General features: G+C 42.3%; 1 protein-coding gene across 5 annotated transcripts in view; it reads left to right on the top strand.

Moving 5' to 3' along the window:
• The first annotated feature begins 622 nt into the window (after window positions 1-622).
• Window positions 623-21,904, top strand: part of col7a1 (collagen, type VII, alpha 1) — a 173,119-nt gene continuing 151,837 nt past the window's right edge. For 2 of the 5 annotated variants that reach the window (XR_007933886.1, XR_007933887.1), the window contains exons 1-12: window positions 623-727; window positions 1,380-1,455; window positions 2,430-2,610; window positions 3,154-3,313; window positions 3,610-3,703; window positions 6,458-6,619; window positions 6,708-6,865; window positions 6,956-7,085; window positions 11,491-11,610; window positions 12,358-12,513; window positions 14,786-14,905; window positions 14,990-15,136. Coding sequence is in view for 3 of the 5 variants with exons in the window: in XM_051921176.1 (XP_051777136.1) it covers window positions 1,389-1,455; window positions 2,430-2,610; window positions 3,154-3,313; window positions 3,610-3,703; window positions 6,458-6,619; window positions 6,708-6,865; window positions 6,956-7,085; window positions 11,491-11,610; window positions 12,358-12,513; window positions 14,786-14,905; window positions 14,990-15,136 (1,495 nt within the window). In the remaining 2 variants the exon portion in view is untranslated. The remainder of the gene's footprint in view (window positions 728-1,379; window positions 1,456-2,429; window positions 2,611-3,153; window positions 3,314-3,609; window positions 3,704-6,457; window positions 6,620-6,707; window positions 6,866-6,955; window positions 7,086-11,490; window positions 11,611-12,357; window positions 12,514-14,785; window positions 14,906-14,989; window positions 15,137-21,904) is intronic. The other 3 variants (XM_028824171.2, XM_051921177.1, XM_051921176.1) reach the window with 2 other exon arrangements.

Below are 21,904 nucleotides of genomic sequence, written 5' to 3'. Positions count from 1 at the left end.
CAAAGGTATGCTGCTGAATTGACCTACTATGTTTGCATTTCATTCTGTCGAAGGGACCACATTTCAGGCCTTTAAAATGTATGTAATCAGTTTGCAATTTAAACTTGCTCAGAAAGTTCTCTCAAATGGTTAAAAATATCCCCTCCTCCATCTCCCTACCTCCTGGACTAACCTGACCCTGCTCCTCCAGTGAGACTGTTTTAGACACGAGGTGACTTTTTACTTCTTTAGGACTAATCAAGGTCTACTTGTAATCTTTACCAGCCTCCCCTCTCCTCCCTCATCCCCAGGCACACCAGGCAGTTTGTTGCTTCCTGAGACAGCCAGGCGTGTCTGTCAGGGTGCCCAGGTTGTTAGCATCACTCCTAAATGCTGCAATCTGCCGCTGCTTGCCTATTCAGCCTCTGGTAAGCGTGTGCTGTGCCTTACTGATAATTTGTATTTCAAGGAACACTCTTCGTTTTTTTTTAAATTTCAAGTTATCTTCAGGGCATTCCTCCTTAGTAATGGCAAGCTGCTATAATGAAGCTATTAAAGACGATAACAGTTCTAATGGTTGAGTTAAATCTTGACCAGAAGTGTGTTCTTTTCTACTTGCACAACATTTATTAAAACTCTGACTTTTTGTTTCTACTTCTGGATTTCTTTAGTGTTGATTTGTGAAGCCCATCCATGTTGCCACACTTTTATCGAGCTGGAGTTGTGTTGTGCCCACCTGTTAGGTAAGGTAAGCTGTTCCTAACCTGCATGTGCTTTGAAACTGTACATCTCCTGACTGAAGTGTAAATGTGATTTCTGTGTCAACTTAGGAAAGCTGTGCCTTGCCTATCATGCCAGGTCTGCTACTCCTCCCTGCTTTGTTGTGTTTTTTTCCTGTGTTATACTGAAAAGCTATGCTTTGCATCACTTTGGTGTGCTCTCTTACATTACATCAGCGGTTCATGCACACACCTCCAACCTTTAGTGCTGTTTGACGGGGGTTCTGGAGATGTCACATATTCCTGGGTGGGTCTTCCCTTTTTCAATTGTATTCTGTAAGTTTCAAAATATGGGTTTGCCAGGTTTCTTCCTGTAAGGACATGTCAGGATGCCAAACTTTATCAAATAAAAGTACATTTGTGAGAAGTTGCTTCAGTGGCTGTAGAAATTTCTCAGACAAGTCCACAAGTGTGCTGTGTAGATTAGAGAAGGTAAAAGCCGTCGTGTAATACAAATAAAGCACCTCATGCTGGAGGCTGGTGACATCTCCTAGTGTTACTTATCTCTCATCAGTCATGAATTTGAACTGTATCTAGAACAGGGGTGTCAAATTCAGATTCTTTATGTGTTACTGGGTCACTGAATGTCAAATAATCCAACGTGTGCATGCATTTGTTCAGGTTGTGAAGATGAATGCCTGCATTCTATTGTCTGCCACACTGCTGGGCTGTCTCCTCCTACAGGCTGAAGCACAAGGTATGGTCCTTTTGAAATGTTTAACATCTCTTACAAGCAAAAGTAATTCCACATTAAATCTCAACTGTCGGACAATGTTGATTACCCTCAAAAAGTATACGCAGATATCAGCCTTCATTTTTGTGGGCCCCAGGATACAGGCAGCTACTGGCATTGAGGCCTATTTGTATTACCCATAATAATCAATCAAGGCCTACCCTTATGGGAGTTCCATAAATGATGGACTTCCATATATAAATGATGTCTAGGTCCCATTCTTCCCATAGATGCCTTTGTAGGCCCCTCTCTAATGCAGATAGTCATTCTCCACGACACTCTTAGAAGATCCTCCAGTAATAATTGTGTTCCTTCTGTGGACACAACTACCTCTTCACTAAGGGACCGCATAGGTAGCAAACACAATACTAAATTAAGTTTATCTAATGCCACTAATAAAGGCAGACAACTCTTCTGTGCTGAACCCTAATTCATAATTGTATGGGCTTGTGAAGAGCCATTCAAAATAGAAGAATGTGTCGCCATGGGTAAGACCCAATTAATCCAAATATTGAAAAATGTGAATTTCCCCTTGGGATTAATAAAGTATCTATCTATCTATCTCTCTATCTATCTATCTATCTCTCTATCTATCTCTCTATCTATCTATCTATCTATCTATCTATCTATCTATTTATCTTTCATATCTATCTATCTATCTATCTATCTATCTATCTATCTATCTATCTATCTATCTATCTATCTATCTATCTATCTATCTATCTATCTATCTATCTATCTATCTATCTATCTATCTATGTCCTATACCCTGATATTTGCACCTATACAGAATCTCCAGTAATATGGGCACCTTTCTCCCATCTCACATGTGTCCTGTGTTGACGTCCCAGCTATAAAGTGTAGCAGTTCAAGAAATCTACTTCGTAGAGTTTAAATTCACTGACGCCTCACTTGGCTGTCCTCCCCTTCTGTGACAGGCACATGTGAGAATGTGGCAGCAGCTGATATTGTGTTCCTGGTCGACGGCTCTTCTAGTATTGGTCGTAACAACTTTCAGGAGATCAAGAAGTTCATGGAAGGGATTGTGTCCCCATTTGAAAATGCAGTGAGCACCACTGGGGTCCGTTTTGGAGCTGTGCAGTACAGTGATGACTCCAGGTAAATGTTATGTTTTCAGAATGTCTATATGTAGAGAGTGTCATGTTAGGTTGATGGTATAAGGGAGGAAGGGTGGGTTTTGGATGTTGATGAGGTGGTTCAGGAATAATATCTGCCATTAATTCTTAGCTGGATTGGGAGAAACTGTGATTTAAATATGCCAATCTTAAGTATATTTGAATCTTCTGGTTGAAGGTGCTATTGGAGTTTCTGATAGGTTTCTACTGTAAATACCTGCCTTGATTGGTTCTCACTTTAGTATGGCCTCATGTCTTATTTAATGGAACTTCAGGCTGGATGGGACACTGTCAAAGGTTTTGCTTTCTGGCTTGAATGAAATCTAAACTTGTTGAGTGCCCTGAACTGTCTCTAATACAGAAAGGGCATCCATGGCATGTAGTCAACCCATGATTTTCCTGCACAAAACCTAGGGGATAATGCCTTTTCATCTTTTGTTTAGTAGAATTTACTTTGCTGAGAGGTTGGGATTCTATGATTTTCTTTCCTCTTTGAAAATCAGTTTGTCTTGTGGTCATATTGCAGGGTTGAGTTCACTCTAACAGCCCACCGGAATGGCACAGAAGTGATATCTGCTGTCCGCAACCTGCAGTACAAAGGAGGGAACACACGTACTGGAGGTGGACTCAAATACATCTCAGATAATTTTTTTGCCCCAACAGTGACCCGCCGCAATACCCCCAAGGTGAGAAGTCTGTACCCCCATCCCTGAAAAGTGTAACTTCAGAAATCTGTCACCTGGTGATGTTGTGTATGGTGAAGGAGAAGGGTTACATAGGTAGAAGAAACGTCACATTTAGTAAGAGAGCAGACAAATTTGCTTTATGGCAAGCCTTGCAATCAGCTGGTCAGAGTGTGTCTCATACACAAATTGTTATGCGCAATAGCAATACGCTTTCTAGCTCAATGTATTATGTTATCCAGTTAAAACGGAGAAGGCATACTGGCCAAAAGACTAAACCGTGGACAACTTTGTTTCAGATTGCTATTCTTATCACAGATGGAAAATCCCAGGATGATGTGCAGTCTCCACTGCAAAAGCTGCGTAGCCAGGAGGTCAAAGTATTTGCTGTGGGTAAGAAGAACCTCATGCATGTCTGTGTCAGTTGGTATCAGATATAATATTTACAGAACCTGCACTGGGGTGTGAACAATACCTGGAAGCAGTGTTGTGCATGAACTCGTTCAAAAGAGCGCGTTCATTGAACAAGCTAATTTTTCTAAGAACGGTGAACTTAATGTAAAGTATTTGCAAGTGAAGAACTTGAACGTGAGCTAGTTCAGTTTTATGTGACATTCTGGATCTGGTTTAGGTCCAGATTAAATTTTTGCCTTACCCTGTAATGTAGGGGTGATGGCGAATCTGAATACAGTATTCGGATAAGCACAAATAGTGGATTTTTACGAATATTTATTTTGTACAAAATTTTCGCCATTTATTTGTATTCAGAAAAAATAACATAAAATCAAATAGGCACCATCTGTGTCTGCCTGCTTGTGCTTAAGCTGCACCCCGGCTGACACGAGCACGCGGTGAAGCTCCGCTTTCGCTTTTAGGAAAATGTTGCACTTCGTGATGCCACTTTGTTTTTCCCCGTTGGACATGCAATATGTGACACGAATTTTGACTGGCAGCGTAAAAGGTTAGTTCACCTACATGCTGGTTCAGCAGTCACCATTTGTATCACATGGTTGGAAATAGAGCAGTCATTTATATGTATACTTGCATCTATTTAATTTCTTTTTTGGCCGGCAGGATATTAGCATAGATGGTTATACATGTTTGTTGCTGGGTAGAACTCAATAAAGTGTATTTAAATAAAAAATTCTTTATAATTATTGTATTGTATTCAGGAACACTGTAATAGCCTAATAAAGCATGCAAAGCTGAAAAAAGTAAACTCATAGGTCATTTACTCTCAAGTCAAGTCAAGTTGGGGAGCATGCACTGGTACATTGCGTTGCCGCACCCACTACACGTCGAAACAGCTCGGTATCCCGGTTGGCAACCCCCCAGGCAGACACGCAGTCCAGTCCTACCCTTCGGAAATGACCCTCTATCTGCCGCAGCCAGGTGTTACGTGGGCGACCCCTTGGCCTGGTCCAGCCACTTGGGTTCCCAACAATGAGGATCTTATGAGCTGGATCACCATCAGAGAAACACGCCACATGGCCGTAGTGCTGTAACTGACGCTCCCTCACAATGCAGGTGATGTGCCTCATTCGGGACTCCATGAGCAATCGCTCATTCAACACAAAGTCAAACCAACGGTACCCAAGGATTCTCCAACGAGACACAGTACCAAAGGAGTCCAGTCTTCATCTCAGGTCACTGGATAGAGTCCATGTCTCGCAACCATATAGCAAGAGAGGAAGCAACAAGACTCTAAAGACTTGGACCTTCGTCCTTTTGCATAGATATCGGGAGTGCCACACACCCCTTTCCAGGGTATCCTTCAGTAAGGGCGCGCACAAAAAGGCGAGCTTCAAAAGGGCGACCTCAATTGAGCGAATGTTTTAATATTCTTGCTTTCGCCTTTTTATACGTTCAATCATTGCCTTTATTTAATAAATTTTCTGTAATAATTTTGTTGCGTTTGCCTTTATTCGCCGCACCCAATTGAGGTCGCTCTTTTGAAGCTCGCCTTTTTGTGCGCGCCCTTATTGAATAGAACCCCTTTCCAGTGACCTCATGACCCCCCATGCTCTCCCAATCCATCTACTGACTTCACAGGAAGAGTCACCAGAGACATGAATGCCACTGCCGAAGTAAGTAAATCTCTTGATAAGGTCTACACTCTCTATGCAGACAGACACACTGTTGATGGCTGTGCCCAAGAGGTCATTAATGGCCTGGATCTGGGTTTTTATCCAGGACACTCGCAAGCCCAGACACTCAGACTCCTCGCTCAGTCTCTCGAGCTCCCCGATCAGAGCCACCATTGACTTCGCGAATATCACAGTATCGTCAGCAAAGTCAAGATCCATGAATCTTTCTTCATCAACAGCTGCCCCACAGCTGCTGGACCCCAAAACCTTGCCCAACACCCAGTCCATACAAGCATTGAACAGAGTAGGAGCAAAAACACACCCCTGACAAACCCCAGAATCAACTGGGGTTACCCTCACTCCTTAAAAAATACAAAATGAACTGAACACGAACTCGTTCAAAATTGAAATGGTCAACTATGAACATGAATTTATTCATTTTAATCTGTGTGAACTGAACTTTGAGTGAGTTCTTGTGAGGTGTGAATTTGCACAACACTGCCTAGAAGAGCTCCCTTGCTAATTTCTATCAATAACCATAATGGCATAAATGCATTTCACCAGCAGCGCTTCCCTTCACCCCTGTTGTCATGAATCTGAAGTACTTGTTGCTTCCCCAAACTAGTCACACAGATGTAAATTCACACTTTAACAGCATTGTCTTACTATGACCTACACCTGCTGAGCCTCCTATAATGCCCAGTGGTACCATCACTTCTGTAGATTGTACGGAAACACCCAGTGACACAAACCTGCATTGTCTTTTGCCAGTGCTTTATATTAAAATGTGCTATTAATAACCACACTCTGAGAATGGCCTTATCAGCAGCATTCACTTGTGAAGTCCATTTACAATCAAACAGGGCCTATAATTATATCGGCCTCTGATGAGGCACCATACTTAAGTGCCTTTGACTGATGCACCATAAACTAACAATAACCATTGATGATGCCCGCTAAAGCAGTGCCTTTAAGACTCACCCAGTGCTTGCCAGCTTCAGAACTGTCTCAGAGGTGTTTTCATGCTCCTTTCCCAGCGAATCTTATCTCTGTTTTTTAGGCATTAAAAACGCAGACCGGAGGGAGCTGGACCTAATGGCCTCCAAGCCTACATCAGACTTCTCTTTTTATGTGAATGATTTTAGAATTCTGAGGACACTGCTGGCTCTAGTGTCCCCACGAGTGTGCACCACCTCTGGTGGGGTCTTCAAGGGTGACACTGGTAAGTAATTCTCTTTGGTCTTATCTTAGGCATGGATATGTGGGACATCACAAGGTTGGAATGGTTAACTCTTCATTTCTCATTTCAGAATCCTTCACTGGTCCATCAAATCTGATTTTCCTGGATGAGCAGAATGACTCTGTGCGTGTTCGATGGACAGCAGCAGGGGGTCCCGTAACCAGTTATAAAGTCCAATATGTGCCTTTGAGTGGCCTGGGACAGAAGATTACAGCAGAACTGAGAGAGGTGGGAAGGAAGTGGGTTTTGTTTCAGAAGGAATGCCTTTTGAGTAGAATGCTTGTTGGTAAAACCAAAACCCCTACCTTGTGTTTATAGGTGACAGTGGGGGCTGCAGATACAACAACCATTCTGCGAGGACTAAAATCAGCCACTGACTACTCAGTCACTGTCATTGCTCAGTACCCCAACAGTGTGGGAGAGTCTGTGTCTGGCAGGACCCGCACCAGTAAGTATCATCTGCATGGTGTAAAGAAGAGTGGAGGAGATTCACTGGAAGTTAAAGTCGATGTTGCTGGTCTGACGTTTGAACTGGAAACATTGTGACAGACGTCAGCACAAATTAAATATGCTGTTGTGGTACGAGATAAAGGTCAGCACAGGGGCACAGTGGCGGTGCTACTGCCTCATAGTCAGGATGTCATGGAATTGTATGGTGCTAGATAATCTGTAGCACTTTGTAAGAGGATTTCTGTTCATTTTACTGCAGTAAATAGGACAATGGAATGTTTTTCGCCAGTAAGAGGGAACTTGTTGGTGTTTTTTTGCAGTCAGGGAGAGGATTTGTTGAGACAGTATTTCATAATAGGCCGGGACACAATTTAGTCCATTAGCTTTTAGTAATCTTTGAAATGTTTATTGTTGGTACAGTTTTTGAAAACATAATGTCTCTTGGATGGGCAATAGTATACGAGAATGCTTGTAGTACTTCAGTTATGAACGAGGGAATCTTCAGATTGATATAAAAAAACTTAGATTTGATTGACCAATTATGATAGTGCCTATCGGTGCGCACCACTATGTAAGGAATTCTTTATTGTTTTATTTTTTATTTTTTATTTTGTCAACAAGATGTTAAGAATTTCCTTTTCTTTTTTTTACTGGTGTGTATTGTATAACGAGTTTTAACACTTGAAATTACAGTTAAAGTGTTTGTTTCGCCATACATCAATCGAAAGGGCATGGATGGCGGTTTTTTATCCATCAACATGAGCATCTCAGTTGGTTTTGTATCAGCTAGGAGGAGAATCTCTTCTAGTACTGTATAACACCAGTATGGAAGCACATCCAGTATTCAGAATATAGTAGTGTTTTCCTGGCAGGATACCTGCTGGTTTAATACTATTAAATAAGAGGGAGAGGGCCTATATTTGTTTTGCATGTTGGTTGGTTTTAAATCAGTAATACAAGAAAATCTGGTGGTTTAACATCGATGAGTGTTCTTTGGTTTTTTAACAGTACGATGATCTCTCCCATCTGTTAGTAAGAAGGGTTTTGACTGATAATTTGTCATTAATATAGGAACATGAGCTGCATTTGTTTCATTAACCATTAGGGTCTCTATTAGTTTTCACCAGTGAGACAGAAGTGCTTGACTTATTTTAGCAACATGTATGATGACTCTTAGTGCAAGTTGTGAAAATAATAATAATAATAGATAGATAGATACTTTATTAATCCCAAGGGGAAATTCACATTCTCCAGCAGCAGCAGCATACTGATAGAAAAAAACAATATTAAATTAAAGATTGATAATAATGCAGGTAAAAACAGACAATAACTTTGAATAATAATGTTTACCCAACCCCCCAGATGCCCCCCCCCCCCCCAAGGGGTGGAATTGAAGAGTTGCATAGTTTGGGGGAGGAACGATCTTCTCAGTCTGTCAGTGGAGCAGGACAGTGACAGCAGTCTGTCGCTGAAGCTGCTCTTCTGTCTGGAGATGATACTGTTTAGTGGATGCAGTGGATTCTCCATAATTGATAGGAGCCTGCTGAGCGCCCTTCACTCTGCCACAGATGTTAAACTGTCCAGCTCCATGCCAACAATAGAGCCTGCCATCCTCACCAGTTTGTCCAGGCGTGAGATGTCTTTCTTCTTAATGCTGCCTCCCCAGCACACCACCGCATAGAAGAGGGCGCTCGCCACAACCGTCTGATAGAACATCTGCAGCATCTTATTGCAGATGTTGAAGGACGCCAGCCTTCTAAGGAAGTATAACCGGCTCTTTCCTTTCTTACACAGCGCATCAGTATTGGCAGTCCAGTCTAATTTATCATCCAGCTGCACTCCCAGATATTTATAGGTCTGCACCATCTGCACACAGTCACCACTGATGATCACGGGGTCCATGAGGGGTCTCGGCCTCCTAAAATCCACCACCAGCTCCTTGGTTTTGCTGGTGTTCAGTTGTAGGTGGGTTGAGTCACACCGTTTAACAAAGTCATTGATTAGGTCCCTATACTCCTCCTCCTGCCCACTCTTGATGCAGCCCACTATAGCAGTGTCGTCAGCGAACTTTTGCACGTGGCAGGACTCCGAGTTGTATTGGAAGTCTGATGTATATAGGCTGAACAGGACCGGAGAAAGTACAGTCCCCTGTGGCGCTCCTGTGTTGCTGACCACAATGTCAGACGTGCAGTTCCCAAGACGCACATACTGAGGTCTGTCTTTAAGATACTCTACGATCCATGCCACCAGGTATGAATCTATTTCCATCTCTGTCAGCTTATCCCTAAGGAGCAGAGGTTGGATTGTGTTGAAGACACTAGAGAAGTCTAGAAACATAATTCTTACAGCACCACTGCCTCTGTCCAAGTGGGAGAGGGATCGGTGTAGCATATAGATGATGGCATCCTCCGTTCCCACCTTCTCCTGATATGCAAACTGCAGAGGGTCGAGAGCGTGTTGAACCTGTGGCCTCAGGTGGTGAAGCAGCAGCCTCTCCATGGTCTTCATCACATGTGATGTCAGAGCAACAGGCCGGAAGTCATTCAGCTCACTAGGACGTGATACCTTTGGGACTGGGGTGATGCAAGATGTTTTCCAAAACCCCTGGACTCTCCCCTGTTCCAGGCTCAGGTTGAAGATGCGCTGTAGAGGACCCCCCAACTCCGATGCACAGACCTTCAGCAGTCGTGGCGATACTCCATCTGGACCCGCTGCTTTGCTGGCACGAAGTCTCCTCAGCTCTCATAATAATAATAATGAATAATCATAATAATAATGCAGTGCTTTTGTTGTCACTTGGTAAGGCATTTGTTTAAAGAGCAACAGGGTCTCTGTTTGTTTAACGCGAGTCAAAAGGTATTTTATAATACAAATTTCTATTGCTTTTACCCCACTAGCTTACTATTGTTTCTTACAGTTGTTTTTCACAATTAAACATAAGGGTCTCAAACACATTACACCTAGCATGTGTGGAGATCTCTGTAGTAAAATTAATATTAGATATTTTTCAAAAGTAACTAAGAGGGTGTCTATTGTAAGATAGAGAGGCAGAGACACATAACGTTTTGGGGCACCTGAAGGCAGTCCCCATAAAAATGAATGAAAGGAAAACACATTGTGCAAATGGCATTGAGAAAACAAAATGTCTTTCGAGATGCAGGTCTAACAGTTGACTGACTGACTAAGACGACGATGTCTTCATTTTTAAGTACTTCCGGCAGGAAGAGGCAGGTCCAGGTTGGCTGATTCTGGAAGTGACGTCACTGATGTTAAAGTCGTCGATCTTCCAGTCTGGGCATTAATACACAGAGCCAACTCATGGAATTTCCATTACTAGAGCCCTTAAACCAGCGTTTCTCAACCTTTAAGTATTTGCGACCCGAATTTTCATAACAGTTTTAATCGCGCCCCCCTAACGTTTTTTTGAAAGGAGCCCACTAACACCAATTTGTTCTTTTTTAATTAATGATATATCATAGATGCATATTTTATTATACCTACTTAACTTTTATCTACATTTATCTAACTCTGTATTTATTTTTCTAGTATCAAAATGTAGTTTAAGTTAATTTGTTTTGGTTTCAATAGATGTATTTTTCATATTTTCAATTCTTGTTTTCTTTTTTTCACATCTTCGCGCCTCCCTTTTTGTTACTTCTTGACCCCTGGGGGGGGGGCCCACAATTTGAGAACCACTGCCTTATGCAGTCCTTTATGCGCATGCGCGAATTTCATACACTCGCTCTTCTTGGGTTTGTAGACTTTAGTTTCAACTATAGATAGATAGATAGATAGATACTTTATTAATCCCAAGGGGAAATTCACAAAAAAGAATATCAATAAAAAAGAGAAAAATAAAGTCGTACACGGAGCTGCTGAAAAGGCTGCCACTCTCGGCGGCACCTGAGGAACGACACTGAATATAACTATAATTCAAAGAGGTAAATTTACTGCACTTCTGGATAATCCCCAATGATTCCAGCTGCACCCAATCGCTTCCAATGCAACAGTCAGGGGTCACAGAAGAAAAGACGGGCGATGAATTTGTTTTCGCCTCGATGGACAACAGCTGCAGCAGAGCAGTTCTGCCAAGTATTGAGGCACCAGAGTGAACGCTTGTACAATGTGGTACTGACATCCTCTGGGCTCATTTTGTGTGTACGCTGATCATATTCTCTAGTGTGACTGCACATTGAGGGGAAGTTGGTAGAAAAACACATGCATGGCCTTGCATTGTAAAGGGAGAGGGCCCTTCTTAGGTATTAAAATTGCCTTTGTGGCTTATGAGAAAGTTTGTGGTGTAGGTTTCATTCATGCCTCTTTCCCAGTAATTATTTTGGGAATGGTTTGAATTCCTAAAAACACTCTCGTACCTATATTTGCCGCCTATGTTTCCTCCTCAGAGTCACTGCCAGGTGTCAAAGAGTTACGGATTCTGAACACGGGACACTTCTTCTTGGAGCTCTCCTGGGTGCCACCTACACCATTGCCTCAAGGATATCGGATAACTTATGGTCCTAGAGGTGAGTGTTCTTACACTTTAAAATTCCACTAAGATGTCATTTTTGGCCTGGGTACCTAACTTAGCCGAGAACCTTTTCATGCTCTACATCCGTCTGCCACAATCCTATTCCAGACCCATCTTTCCAAGCCCATATTATTTAAGCAGAGCACTTTCACGTTCTGACAGGCTGCTGCATTGCCTGACCTGTGCGTGGTCTCCAGTGCGCTGAAGTAAGCCACTTCATTACACTCACTTGACCTGTGAAGTAACGTGATCATCTTACCTCAAAGTCAAGTACTTTCTCTCCCTTTGTATGTTCTTCTCACCTGCATGCAACTTAAGGCCCAGTTCCCCCTCTCACACACACACACACGTTACACTTCCCAATGTTTCTATGGAAACGGGCACATTGGGCCGCACCCAAGCCGCACCCTGCTTAAGCAGCGATGAGTGAGTAAAAAATGCATGCCCCGGGGGGCCATCACCACATACTGGGAAGAGAGGAGGTGCCATTAAATGTAAGCAATGTTAGCAAACCCATTTCCCTATTATTTTATGCTTTTCTTCAAGCAGATCTTTGTTTTAATTATTGTAACGGGATATCCTTCCAATAGCTCCTTTCATTTTCATTGCTTTTTGTCCTTTTTTCTTTATCTTTCAACAAAGTTTGTGAATAAAGGTGACAATATAAGGGGAAGCCATCTGATGAATCTCCTTTGTCTTCTTTTTATCCATTTCCTATACTTCTTGTGTGCTTGAATGGCAGGGTTGCCAGATGGCCAACTCAAAGAAAGAAGACTAAGCCGAAGTGCCACTTCAGTCAGACTGGATAACCTGCAGCACAACACCGAATATGTAGTTACCTTGTACCCGCTGTACCCCCAGAGCACTGCGGTTCCAGTTATAGTCACAGGAAGAACCTGTAAGTACCTGAAGTTTACTCTTCGTAGTATTCTGTGAACAGATTTGTGAAACATGGGGGCTTTGGATAAGCAAAGCAAAAACTAGAGTAATAATAATAATAATAATGCATTTTATTTATTTGTAGGCGCCTTTTCTAAACACTCAAGGACACCGAACAATAGATAAAACACAGATTATAAACAAAGCTAAAATACAAAAATTAAAATCAGACAAAGCGATTGTAATCAAAGCGAAAAAGCAGTCTTAAACAAATGAGTTTTAAGTTTAGATTTGAAAAGTGAAAATGATTCAATATCTCTAAGCTGAATGCTCTGCTCCCCATAGTGGTGGGATGGACGAAGAGGATCTAAGGGTACGGGAGGGAATAGCAACATGGAGGAGGTCAGACAGATATGGAGGGGCAAGGTTGTGGGGAGCCTTAAACGTTAGTAGGAGAATTTTGAATTGAATTCAGAACTGAACTGGAAGCTGCTGCAAAACGGGAGCGATATGGTGAACAGAGGGGGTTCTAGTAATGATGCGGGCAGCAGAATTCTGGACCAGCTGAAGCTTATAAAGAGATTTGCGAGAAAGACCAAAGAAAAGGGAATTGCAATAATCCAGACGAGAAGTGACAAGGCTATGAACGAGGATAGCAGTGGTGTGGGGAGTGATTGTGGGGCGAATACGATTAATGTTACACAAGTGGAAATTTGCAGACCGGGAGATGTTATTGATGTGGGACTGAAAGGATAAAGTACTGTCAAGGGTGACACCCAGACTCTTAACCTGTGGGGAAGGGGAGACAGAGGAATTATCATTAACAAATGAAAAATGGTCAGTTTTGGATAATGTTGATTTTGTACCAGTGAGGAGAACCTCAGTTCTGTCAGTATTTAATTTAAGAAAATTTGAAGAAAACCAGGATTTGATTTCTGCTATGCAATCAATAAGTGAATAGTGACCTCACTTCACCTATTCTTTAAGGTTAGCATGCAGCGCTACAGCAGCCAGCTGCTACAGTTCTTAGTCGGGGACGCTGTTCATTTAAAAATGCTTTTTGTGGATGGGGAGGGACCACCCCTGACCATGATTAATGGCCAGTTAAGCAGGCCGAAAGACCAGCTTCTCATCTGCTCTCACAAAATCGCATAAAAGCGGCTGTGGCGTTGGCTTTTTCTTGTGGCTTATAAGCTGTTTGTATTCATGTGTAGTTTTATTATTTTATTTTTTGGAGACGGATGAGGCTGCTGCTTTGTATGTTTGTCTACAGCAAAGTCCCAATGGCCTCAATGGATGCCTTTCGATTGAATTCGATGAGGTCTGGTCACTGCCAATCAGCAACTGTCTGGTTGGGACACTACTTGATGACTGTCTGCAGTGACATTCTTGAATGGTTTTCTGTTTGACCACAGTCTGGCAAAAACATGTTTTTCTGATTAGCTGCATTTCGGTTTTTTTTGGAACAGCTTGGCATCTTTGAGATTTTTTTTTCTTTTATTGTCAAAAGCTGAAATCACAGTTTGAAAAACCACACATTCCAGTTTCTTGTCTTTATTCTTTTAAATGTTGCTGTAGTCAGTTACCCCATGTGCATGTGAGTGTTGGTATGATTGTGTATGGGAGTAAGCTCTGGGATGGCCTGGCATACTGTTTTGAGGTGCTTTGTACCTCATGCCCAATTTGTAACTCTGAGTTGAAGTAACCTGCTTTGGGAATGTGTTGTCATGCTATATAATGCTTAATAAAATTCTCTTCAGCGACTATCTGCCTGCATTCTGATAACCTACTTCCCTCCATTCAGATTGTTGCTTGGATCAGTGATTGACTGCTTGAGCGTTAGAGGATTAGCAGCAATGGGGCGGGTGTATGGCGTGAATTTGGGTACAGTTAATTTACTACATGGCTTCATCATGTTTATGGCGTGACTTATAATATAGTTTTGTATTAATTGCTGACTATCTGTAGTTAGCAGGGCCGGATTTTCCTATAGGCTAACTAGGCTTCAGCCTAGGGCCTCAAGATCAAGAGGGGCCTACATTCAAATTGTTAGCAAAATTTTATTATCTCTCATGTAATTTACAAACTTAAAAATGGAAGGTGAAAGGGCCTCATAAGTGGAATAGCCTAGGGCCTCTTTTCATATAAATCCGGCCCTGGTAGTTAGGATACTGCATGGCATTCTGTTGGAGAACAGACTAGAAAAGTGGTCGAAGTGGTTGAAATCTGGTTCAGTTGGCTGCAGCAAAGTAGTATGAATAACCCGTTTTTGTTCTAAATCCACTTTGCAGTGAAGCTGGAAGAAGTTCAGCAGCTCTCCACAGAGGCCGTGTCCCAAAATAGTGTCCGTGTGAAGTGGAGAGGACAGAGTGAAGCCACTGGTTACCGCCTTGTCTGGGGACCAGTCGCAGGTGAGGGTAGTCCATGTAAGAAGAACAATGGGTGGCTTTACAGCAGCTGTCCGCTAACTGTGGATATGTTTGGTCGTATTTCAGGAAGGGATGTTCAGAAGCTGGATCTTCCCGGTGGCTCGGACTTTCATGTGATTAAAAACCTGCAGGTCAATACTGAATATATCATCACAGTCCTCCCACTGTACGGGAGCACAGAAGGCCCTCCTGCAACGGCAAGCTTCAAGATAGGTATGTGCCTCGTCTTAGGGGGTTAGTCTGCTTGTGTTTGTCAGTAGTCTGGTCAATCTATGGATTCTGAGCCCTTTTTACTAGCATACCAGCATGTCTTCCTTTTCCAGGAAAAGAAAACATTTCCACTTAGTGACCCTTTCACAAAGTCTATTTGAAGAGTTCAAAGGAGGGTTGAGAGGGTCGACAGGGACTGGAGATGAATTACTGTTAAATCTGCACAGAGCCCAGAATGTGATGTAGAAGTAGCTTGCTTAGCTTTCTGAGCTACGATAGACCAGCATTTTTGCTCTGGTTTTGTTTCAGCTCCCACAGCAGCTAAACACATTGCAAATCTAGTTTTAAATTTGTATCAATCAATTGTATCAATTTATTTCAACATTTTTGGCCATTTTAAACCTACAGTATATAACTTTTATTTTGCAGTTATTTTATAAAGGGGTCCAGTCTATCCATTGTCTAACCAGTGTAAAATAGAAGGGCCAGTCCTATCTCTGGCCGTAGCAGACTCTGGACAGGGTAGGGTACCAATTCAACCATTAAAGAATGCACTCATGCGCTACATCCACCCACACTCACTCGGACGCCAATTAACTCACCGTGCCAATCTTTTAGAAGAACAGAAAGAACAAGTTTTTGGACAATAACAGCGACGACAGACTTGAGGACATTCTGTGCACCTTACAAAAATTGCAACCAGGCATGGAATTCAAACACAGGATGGTGGACCTTTGTGGCAGCTGCACGAACAATTACAACGTGTATAATTTAAAGAATATCACACAAAGGTGTACACGGTTGTAAAATTAAAGGAATTATTCTTTTCTTTTGTGTATGCTCTACTTTTTAAGCTGTCAGCTATTTATGATTTTATCAAGCTGTCTTGATAGATTCTCCATCAGTTTTGTAGGTTGTGTAAAGAATGGGATTGTACCTCATAAAGCTGCATTACGAGCAAACCCTTAATGCTCCAGTGGTCCCAGTGATTCAATTAAAGAAATATTAAAACAGCTGCATTGGCTACAGGGTGGCACAGTTAGGCAGTAGTAGTGCTGCTGCCTCGCAGTAAGAACACTAGGGTTCATGTCCCGGGCCCTCTTGGTGTGGAGTTTGCCTTTTGCTCCCATCGTCCAAAAACATGCAGGTGAGTTGACAATGCCAAATTGGCGCTAGGTTGTGTGTTCGTCCTGCGATTGGCTGGCACTCTGCCCAGGATTTGTTCCTGCTTTGTGCCCTATGCTAGCTAGGATAGGCTCCATCCATCCCGCGACCCTGGTCTAGATTAAGTGGGCTAGACATAAAAATGCATTGACAACATTTGCATGTTGTCCTTCTATCGCAGTCTGATCCAGTCCGTGATCACTTTCAGTTTCATTGCCTGGTTTAATAGTCTGACAAACCAAAACTCAAAAAAGCTCCAGCAGATTACAAAGTATGCAGTTAAAGTTATTGGGGCTGATTGTAGATGATTTGACTACTGTGTGTGTGTCAGAGGGTAATGTTAAAGAAACTGGAAATCATCTCAACTGATGACAGACATCCATTACATGTAGAACTAAAGTTCAGTAAATCAAGAAGGATAGTCGCTTTGAAAACCCACACAAATCGCTCCAGAAACTCCTTTCTTCCTAGTGCCATACGACTTTTCAATAAGAAATATCGGAGATAATGATTAAGGTTGTTGATATATATCCTGTAACCTTTTTTTTTTTTTTTTGTAAATATGTATTATCTAACTGCCTTACCTTAACCTTTCTTGTTTCTATTTGACTGTTTTATTTCATTCTGTCTGTTATTAGATGCAACTGAGAACTGTTTTCTTGTGTAAACATGACTAAATAAAGAAACCTTAAACCTTAAATAGACTGCATGATGCTTGATTTCTTTTTGAAAATCAAGCTGAACTAAATAGTAATAACTAAACCAAATTGTAGAGAAGGAGGTTGAGAGCATGCACTGACAGCATGTTGTTGAACCCATTACATGACGAACCACCCAGATTGGGACCCCAGTGCAGCAGGTGACACCTCAGCACCACACTGGAACAGTGTGAGGTTTTGTTTTACACTGGCTAGAGTGCCAATCAACAACAACAACATTTATTTATATACAACATTGTCATACAAATAATGTAGCTCATGTGCTTTACATGATGAAGAAAGAGAAAAAAAGACAAAAAAATGATTAAAATAAGAGAACACTAATTAACATAGAATAAAAGTAAGGTCTGATGGCCAGGGAGGATGGAAAAAACAAAAAAACTCCAGACGGCTGGAGAAAAAATAAAATCTGCAGGGGTCCCAGGCCATGAGACCGCCCAGTCCCCTCTGGGCATTCTACCTAACATAAATGACCTCAATCAGTTCTTGTTGTATTCAGCGTTCTCATGGAAGGACTTGATAATGATGGTCACGTGGACTTCTGGTCTTTAATCCATCAAGGTAGGGACATCATGGTGCTTTGATTAGGTGGTGGTGGCGCAGATTGCCACCACAAAAAAACGGAAAAAGAAACAGAAGAGAGAGTAGGGGTTAGTACATTTACATTTACATTTACATCATTTAGCAGACGCTCTTATCCAGAGCGACTTACAACAGTGCTTAGTAGTCTACGACTGTTCTTCAGTCTTTAAGGCTAGGATTAAATCTACTGTCATTAAACAAGTTACCGCTGACCAAGTTGTACACAAAACCATGCTAGAAGAAAATAATAGTAAGTTGTTAGTACTAGGAGTTAGTACAATTTTTTTTTTTTTTTTTTTTGAGAAAAGGGTAGAAAAAAGTATGGGGACTTTAGTCCCCCAAGTGCTGTTAGTACCTACCCCCAAGTTTTCCCTGTAAGTTTGAAGACCTGCTTGCAGGGCTGGAGGGCAGATTAACGGAATCCCCAGGATGAAGCAATTGCAGGTTAAAGGCCTTGCTCAAGGGCCCAAAAGAGTAGGGTCACTTCTGGCATTTATAGGATTCAAATCGACAATCTTCCAATTGCTGGCACATCACGGATGCCTAGCCTCAGAGCCACCACTCTGCCCAAATTGTAGCTGCAGTGATCACTGGATTTGTAATGTAGTGTGACTTTACAAGAGATAGGCTGACTTGACCAGACCCCCTATCTGAAATTAGCCACTTCAACGAAAGAAGATTTTTCATATTTAATTGTATAATTGTATGCAGTGTGGTGTTACTTATTGGTCTACCTGCACAAAGCATAAAAACTTTAAAATTTCAAATTTGAGAACCTGATGTGTCCTAATAGCAATATGAAGAAGTTGTGTGCTAAACAATCAAAGGTTGTTGGCATCGATCACTTCCCTCAGGAGGGCAGTAGGATTTACAATCACAGCTTGCTCAGCCAGCTACCCGGCAGGAGCCAAAGGATAGCCTATGTTGTGATTGCTGTTGCTAACAGAGATGGGCAGCCAGCCATGTTTGCCAACAGCAGCCTTGCACCTCGGTCACTTAGCAGTGAATGAACAAAACACATACTTACTGGTGCAGTGCTTGCTGCATGTACAGTAGGTTTGGTCATTTTGCTTCCTACATTTTCTTCATTGTTGAAGCAAGATAGTTAGCACTACAGCATTCTGGGTTCAAATCTCACTCAAAGTCACTGTCTGTGCGAACTTTAAACATTCTCCCCATGTCTCCATGGATTTTCCTCTAAGAAATCTAGCAACATTCTACAAGATATGGGTGTTAAGTTGTTTGTGATTGTAAACTGGCCGCACTCATGTGTATTTAAGTAGGTCTTAAGATGGAATGCGGGGAGGCATTTAGAATGGATTCCTAATGTGACCAAGTAGGGGGCATTACAGCATCCCAAAGCATCCCACCATAACACGAGTCCTGGGTTCAAATAAAAGTTTTATTTATACATATACCTTACCAAAAGCATCTTGTAATTATTAAAAAGGCACAATTCCCTGCTTCTTTCTTTTCTTTCTCCCTCCACTCCTCCAGGCAAGCTTTGTCATCTTTCACCTAACTCCAGCCCACCTGGATGAGGTGATTGGCAGCTTCATTTATCTTAAATCCAGAAGTACTTCCGGTGCTACAGCATAGCCTGTTGGAAGTTCTTCTGGATCAAGTGGAAAAACCACAAAGTAGGGATCAGGGATCCCTGCAGCACCCACAGTACCTGACAAGGCTACCCTATGGGACTACAGCTCCCAGCATCCCTGGTATTGTAGCTCAGGGATGCTGCCACCTAATGTGTAGGGGGAGCATGAAGTCCCTGACAGGTTGTCTCCCCTGTCCTTTTGTCTCAGTGGCTTGGCCTCCCAACTGGGTATTGTTGCTTGGTACAACCCTGCAGGGATGCCAGAATACCCGCTTCTGTACTGACATCTCATGCTAGTCTCCTGACCAAGGCAGATTGATCCTTGCCTCCCTTCTCATGCTTCTGAAGGCCTGGCGTCTTGTCCAGGTAAGCAACCACACTCCATCCTGGCCGGGATGCTTGCCCATGTGCTGTATCCATGTTTTATTCTGTATTGTCAGAATAGACTTTGACTCTGGTGTCCCTGAAAAGAATTAAAAGGGTTATTATGTTCCTTTCTTCATTTTTTTGTCATGACCTAGTGTTTTGCACCAGTACCTTATCCCTTCACATTAATACCAATAGATGTATGATATTTTGACACTTATTCTCTTTACAACACAGAAAAAATGGCGACCGGAAGCCACAGTGGCAGTAACCAGACTAATCAATCCAAACTATCTAATATGTAAACATCTACACGTGGAAGTGTGTGTGTCTGTCTGTCCTGCCCGCAAGTGCAAGGTGACCCGGAAGTCCAAGGCTGCAGCATGAAGCTCAAAGAAACCGTCTCTGTTGGCGAAACCACTGAAAAAAGGGAAACTCGCTTAGCCGCTAATACACAAGCGAGGCGAGCACATCGGCAAAACGAAAATTCAGAGGAGAGAGAAACTCGTTTAGCCACAGATGGACAATGGAGGCGAGCATGTCAGCAAAACGAAACCGCCGATGAAGAGAACCTCACTTAGCTCCTAATACACAAGTGAGGCGAGCACATTGGCAAAACGAAACCTCCGAGGAGAGAGAAACTCGCATAGCCGCTGATAGACAATGGAGGCGAGCACGTCAGCAAAACGAAACCTCAGAGGAAAGAGAATCTCACTTAGCCGCTAATGCACAACCAATGCGATTGATTGATTGAAGTGCCAGAATCCATGGTTTCTTGGAGCCTGGGCTTTTTACAGCACAGCCTTACACATCTAGTACTACATAAAAATCTTAGCCAGAGGGTGCAGTATGTAAGACTACCACTGGTGGCAGAGATATCTCTGAAGAAATTTTTTAATGGAGCTTCCTTCCAATTAATTTTCATTGTCAAAGCAGACTTATCTCTATTAACAGTCTTCACAAAGTTTAAAGATCTGTAAGAAGGTGCTATCAGTTATATTGGCTAGAAAGTCAGACCTGTTTATATTTGTTGCCTTAGTTTGTAAAAGAAATAAACAGATAGAGCTTAATGACAACCCTATTCCTACATGAAGACTGTTCTCTTGGAATAGCTAAAAATACTTCATGCTGTATAGTCTGTGTATCAGGAAATTATTATCATTGTGCATTTTCAGTTCATTTGCAGATGTTACACATCCCTGAACTCAGTTTGGCTAACTTTGAAGTGATGTCCGTTTGTATGTTGTTTGTGAGAATGTGAGTCAAACATGAATCATTTAGTCTAAATGACACCTGGCAGAGTTATTAGCATTGTAAAGTTCTAGAGGTTCATAAATTTTTTTGCAAAATTACTCCAGCATATTTTGCTCTTTAAAGACGATGATTTTGTGTTTTTTTCTTTAAAATTTTGTCCCAACTGCAGGACTAATGGGGAAGGCGAATGCACAAGTTCTTTCATTTCATCCCACTTGACTGATCATTAGCCTGCAATATTTTAATGGTAGGGCAGCACGGTGGCACAGTGGGTAGCGCTGCTGCCTCACAGTTGGGAGACCTGGGGACCTGGGTTCGCTTCCCGGGTCCTCCCTGCGTGGAGTTTGCATGTTCTCCCCGTGTCTGCATGGGTTTCCTCCAGGCGCTCTGGTTTCCTCCCACAGTCCAAAGACATGCAGGTTAGGTGGATTGGCGATTCTAAATTGGCCCTAGTGTGTGCTTGGTGTGTTTGTGTGTGTCCTGCAGTGGGTTGGCACCCTGCCCGGGATTGGTTCCTGCCTTGTACCCTGTGTTGGCTGGGATTGGCTCCAGCAGACCCCCGTGACCCTGTGTTCGGATTCAGCGGGTTGGAAAATGGATGGATGGATGGATTTTAATGGTAAAAATCATAGACTGATGTTTGGACATTGTGAATTTGACCCGTTAGATTTTGGTGTATTGATCAAACATTGTGTTTTTTTATTTATCCCTTGAAATTTTAAGTAATTTCTTACATTGGATCACAAAAATACTCTACACATCTGTTATCTACTTAACTAATAATTTGCTTATCTTTTTATACTTGTCTAATCTATTGCCAAACCCTTTTCTAGATATTAACCGTTGTGAATACATTAGATGCAATTTACTTAAAAAGGATCAAATGAATAACAATAAAACATTTCAGCAAACGAGGGAGGCCCAAGGAGTTTCGCGCTGATGGACACGTGCGTCTGTGCAGGGCGTTTGCCACCTGCTTTTGCCTGTCCAAACCTGCTGTTGCAGCGAGTGCTTTTCCTGCCTCTGGATTGGCTAACAGTTGGGGTGTTGCTACAGGCCTCTGCATTCTCCTGCTTGACTGAATGGCTA

Source organism: Erpetoichthys calabaricus, chromosome 18, assembly GCF_900747795.2.
Source record: "Erpetoichthys calabaricus chromosome 18, fErpCal1.3, whole genome shotgun sequence".
NCBI classification, from domain to species: Eukaryota; Metazoa; Chordata; class Cladistia; order Polypteriformes; family Polypteridae; genus Erpetoichthys; species Erpetoichthys calabaricus.
The sequence above is the reverse complement of the archived record's forward strand: the minus strand, read 5'-3'. Positions and strand labels throughout refer to the sequence as shown.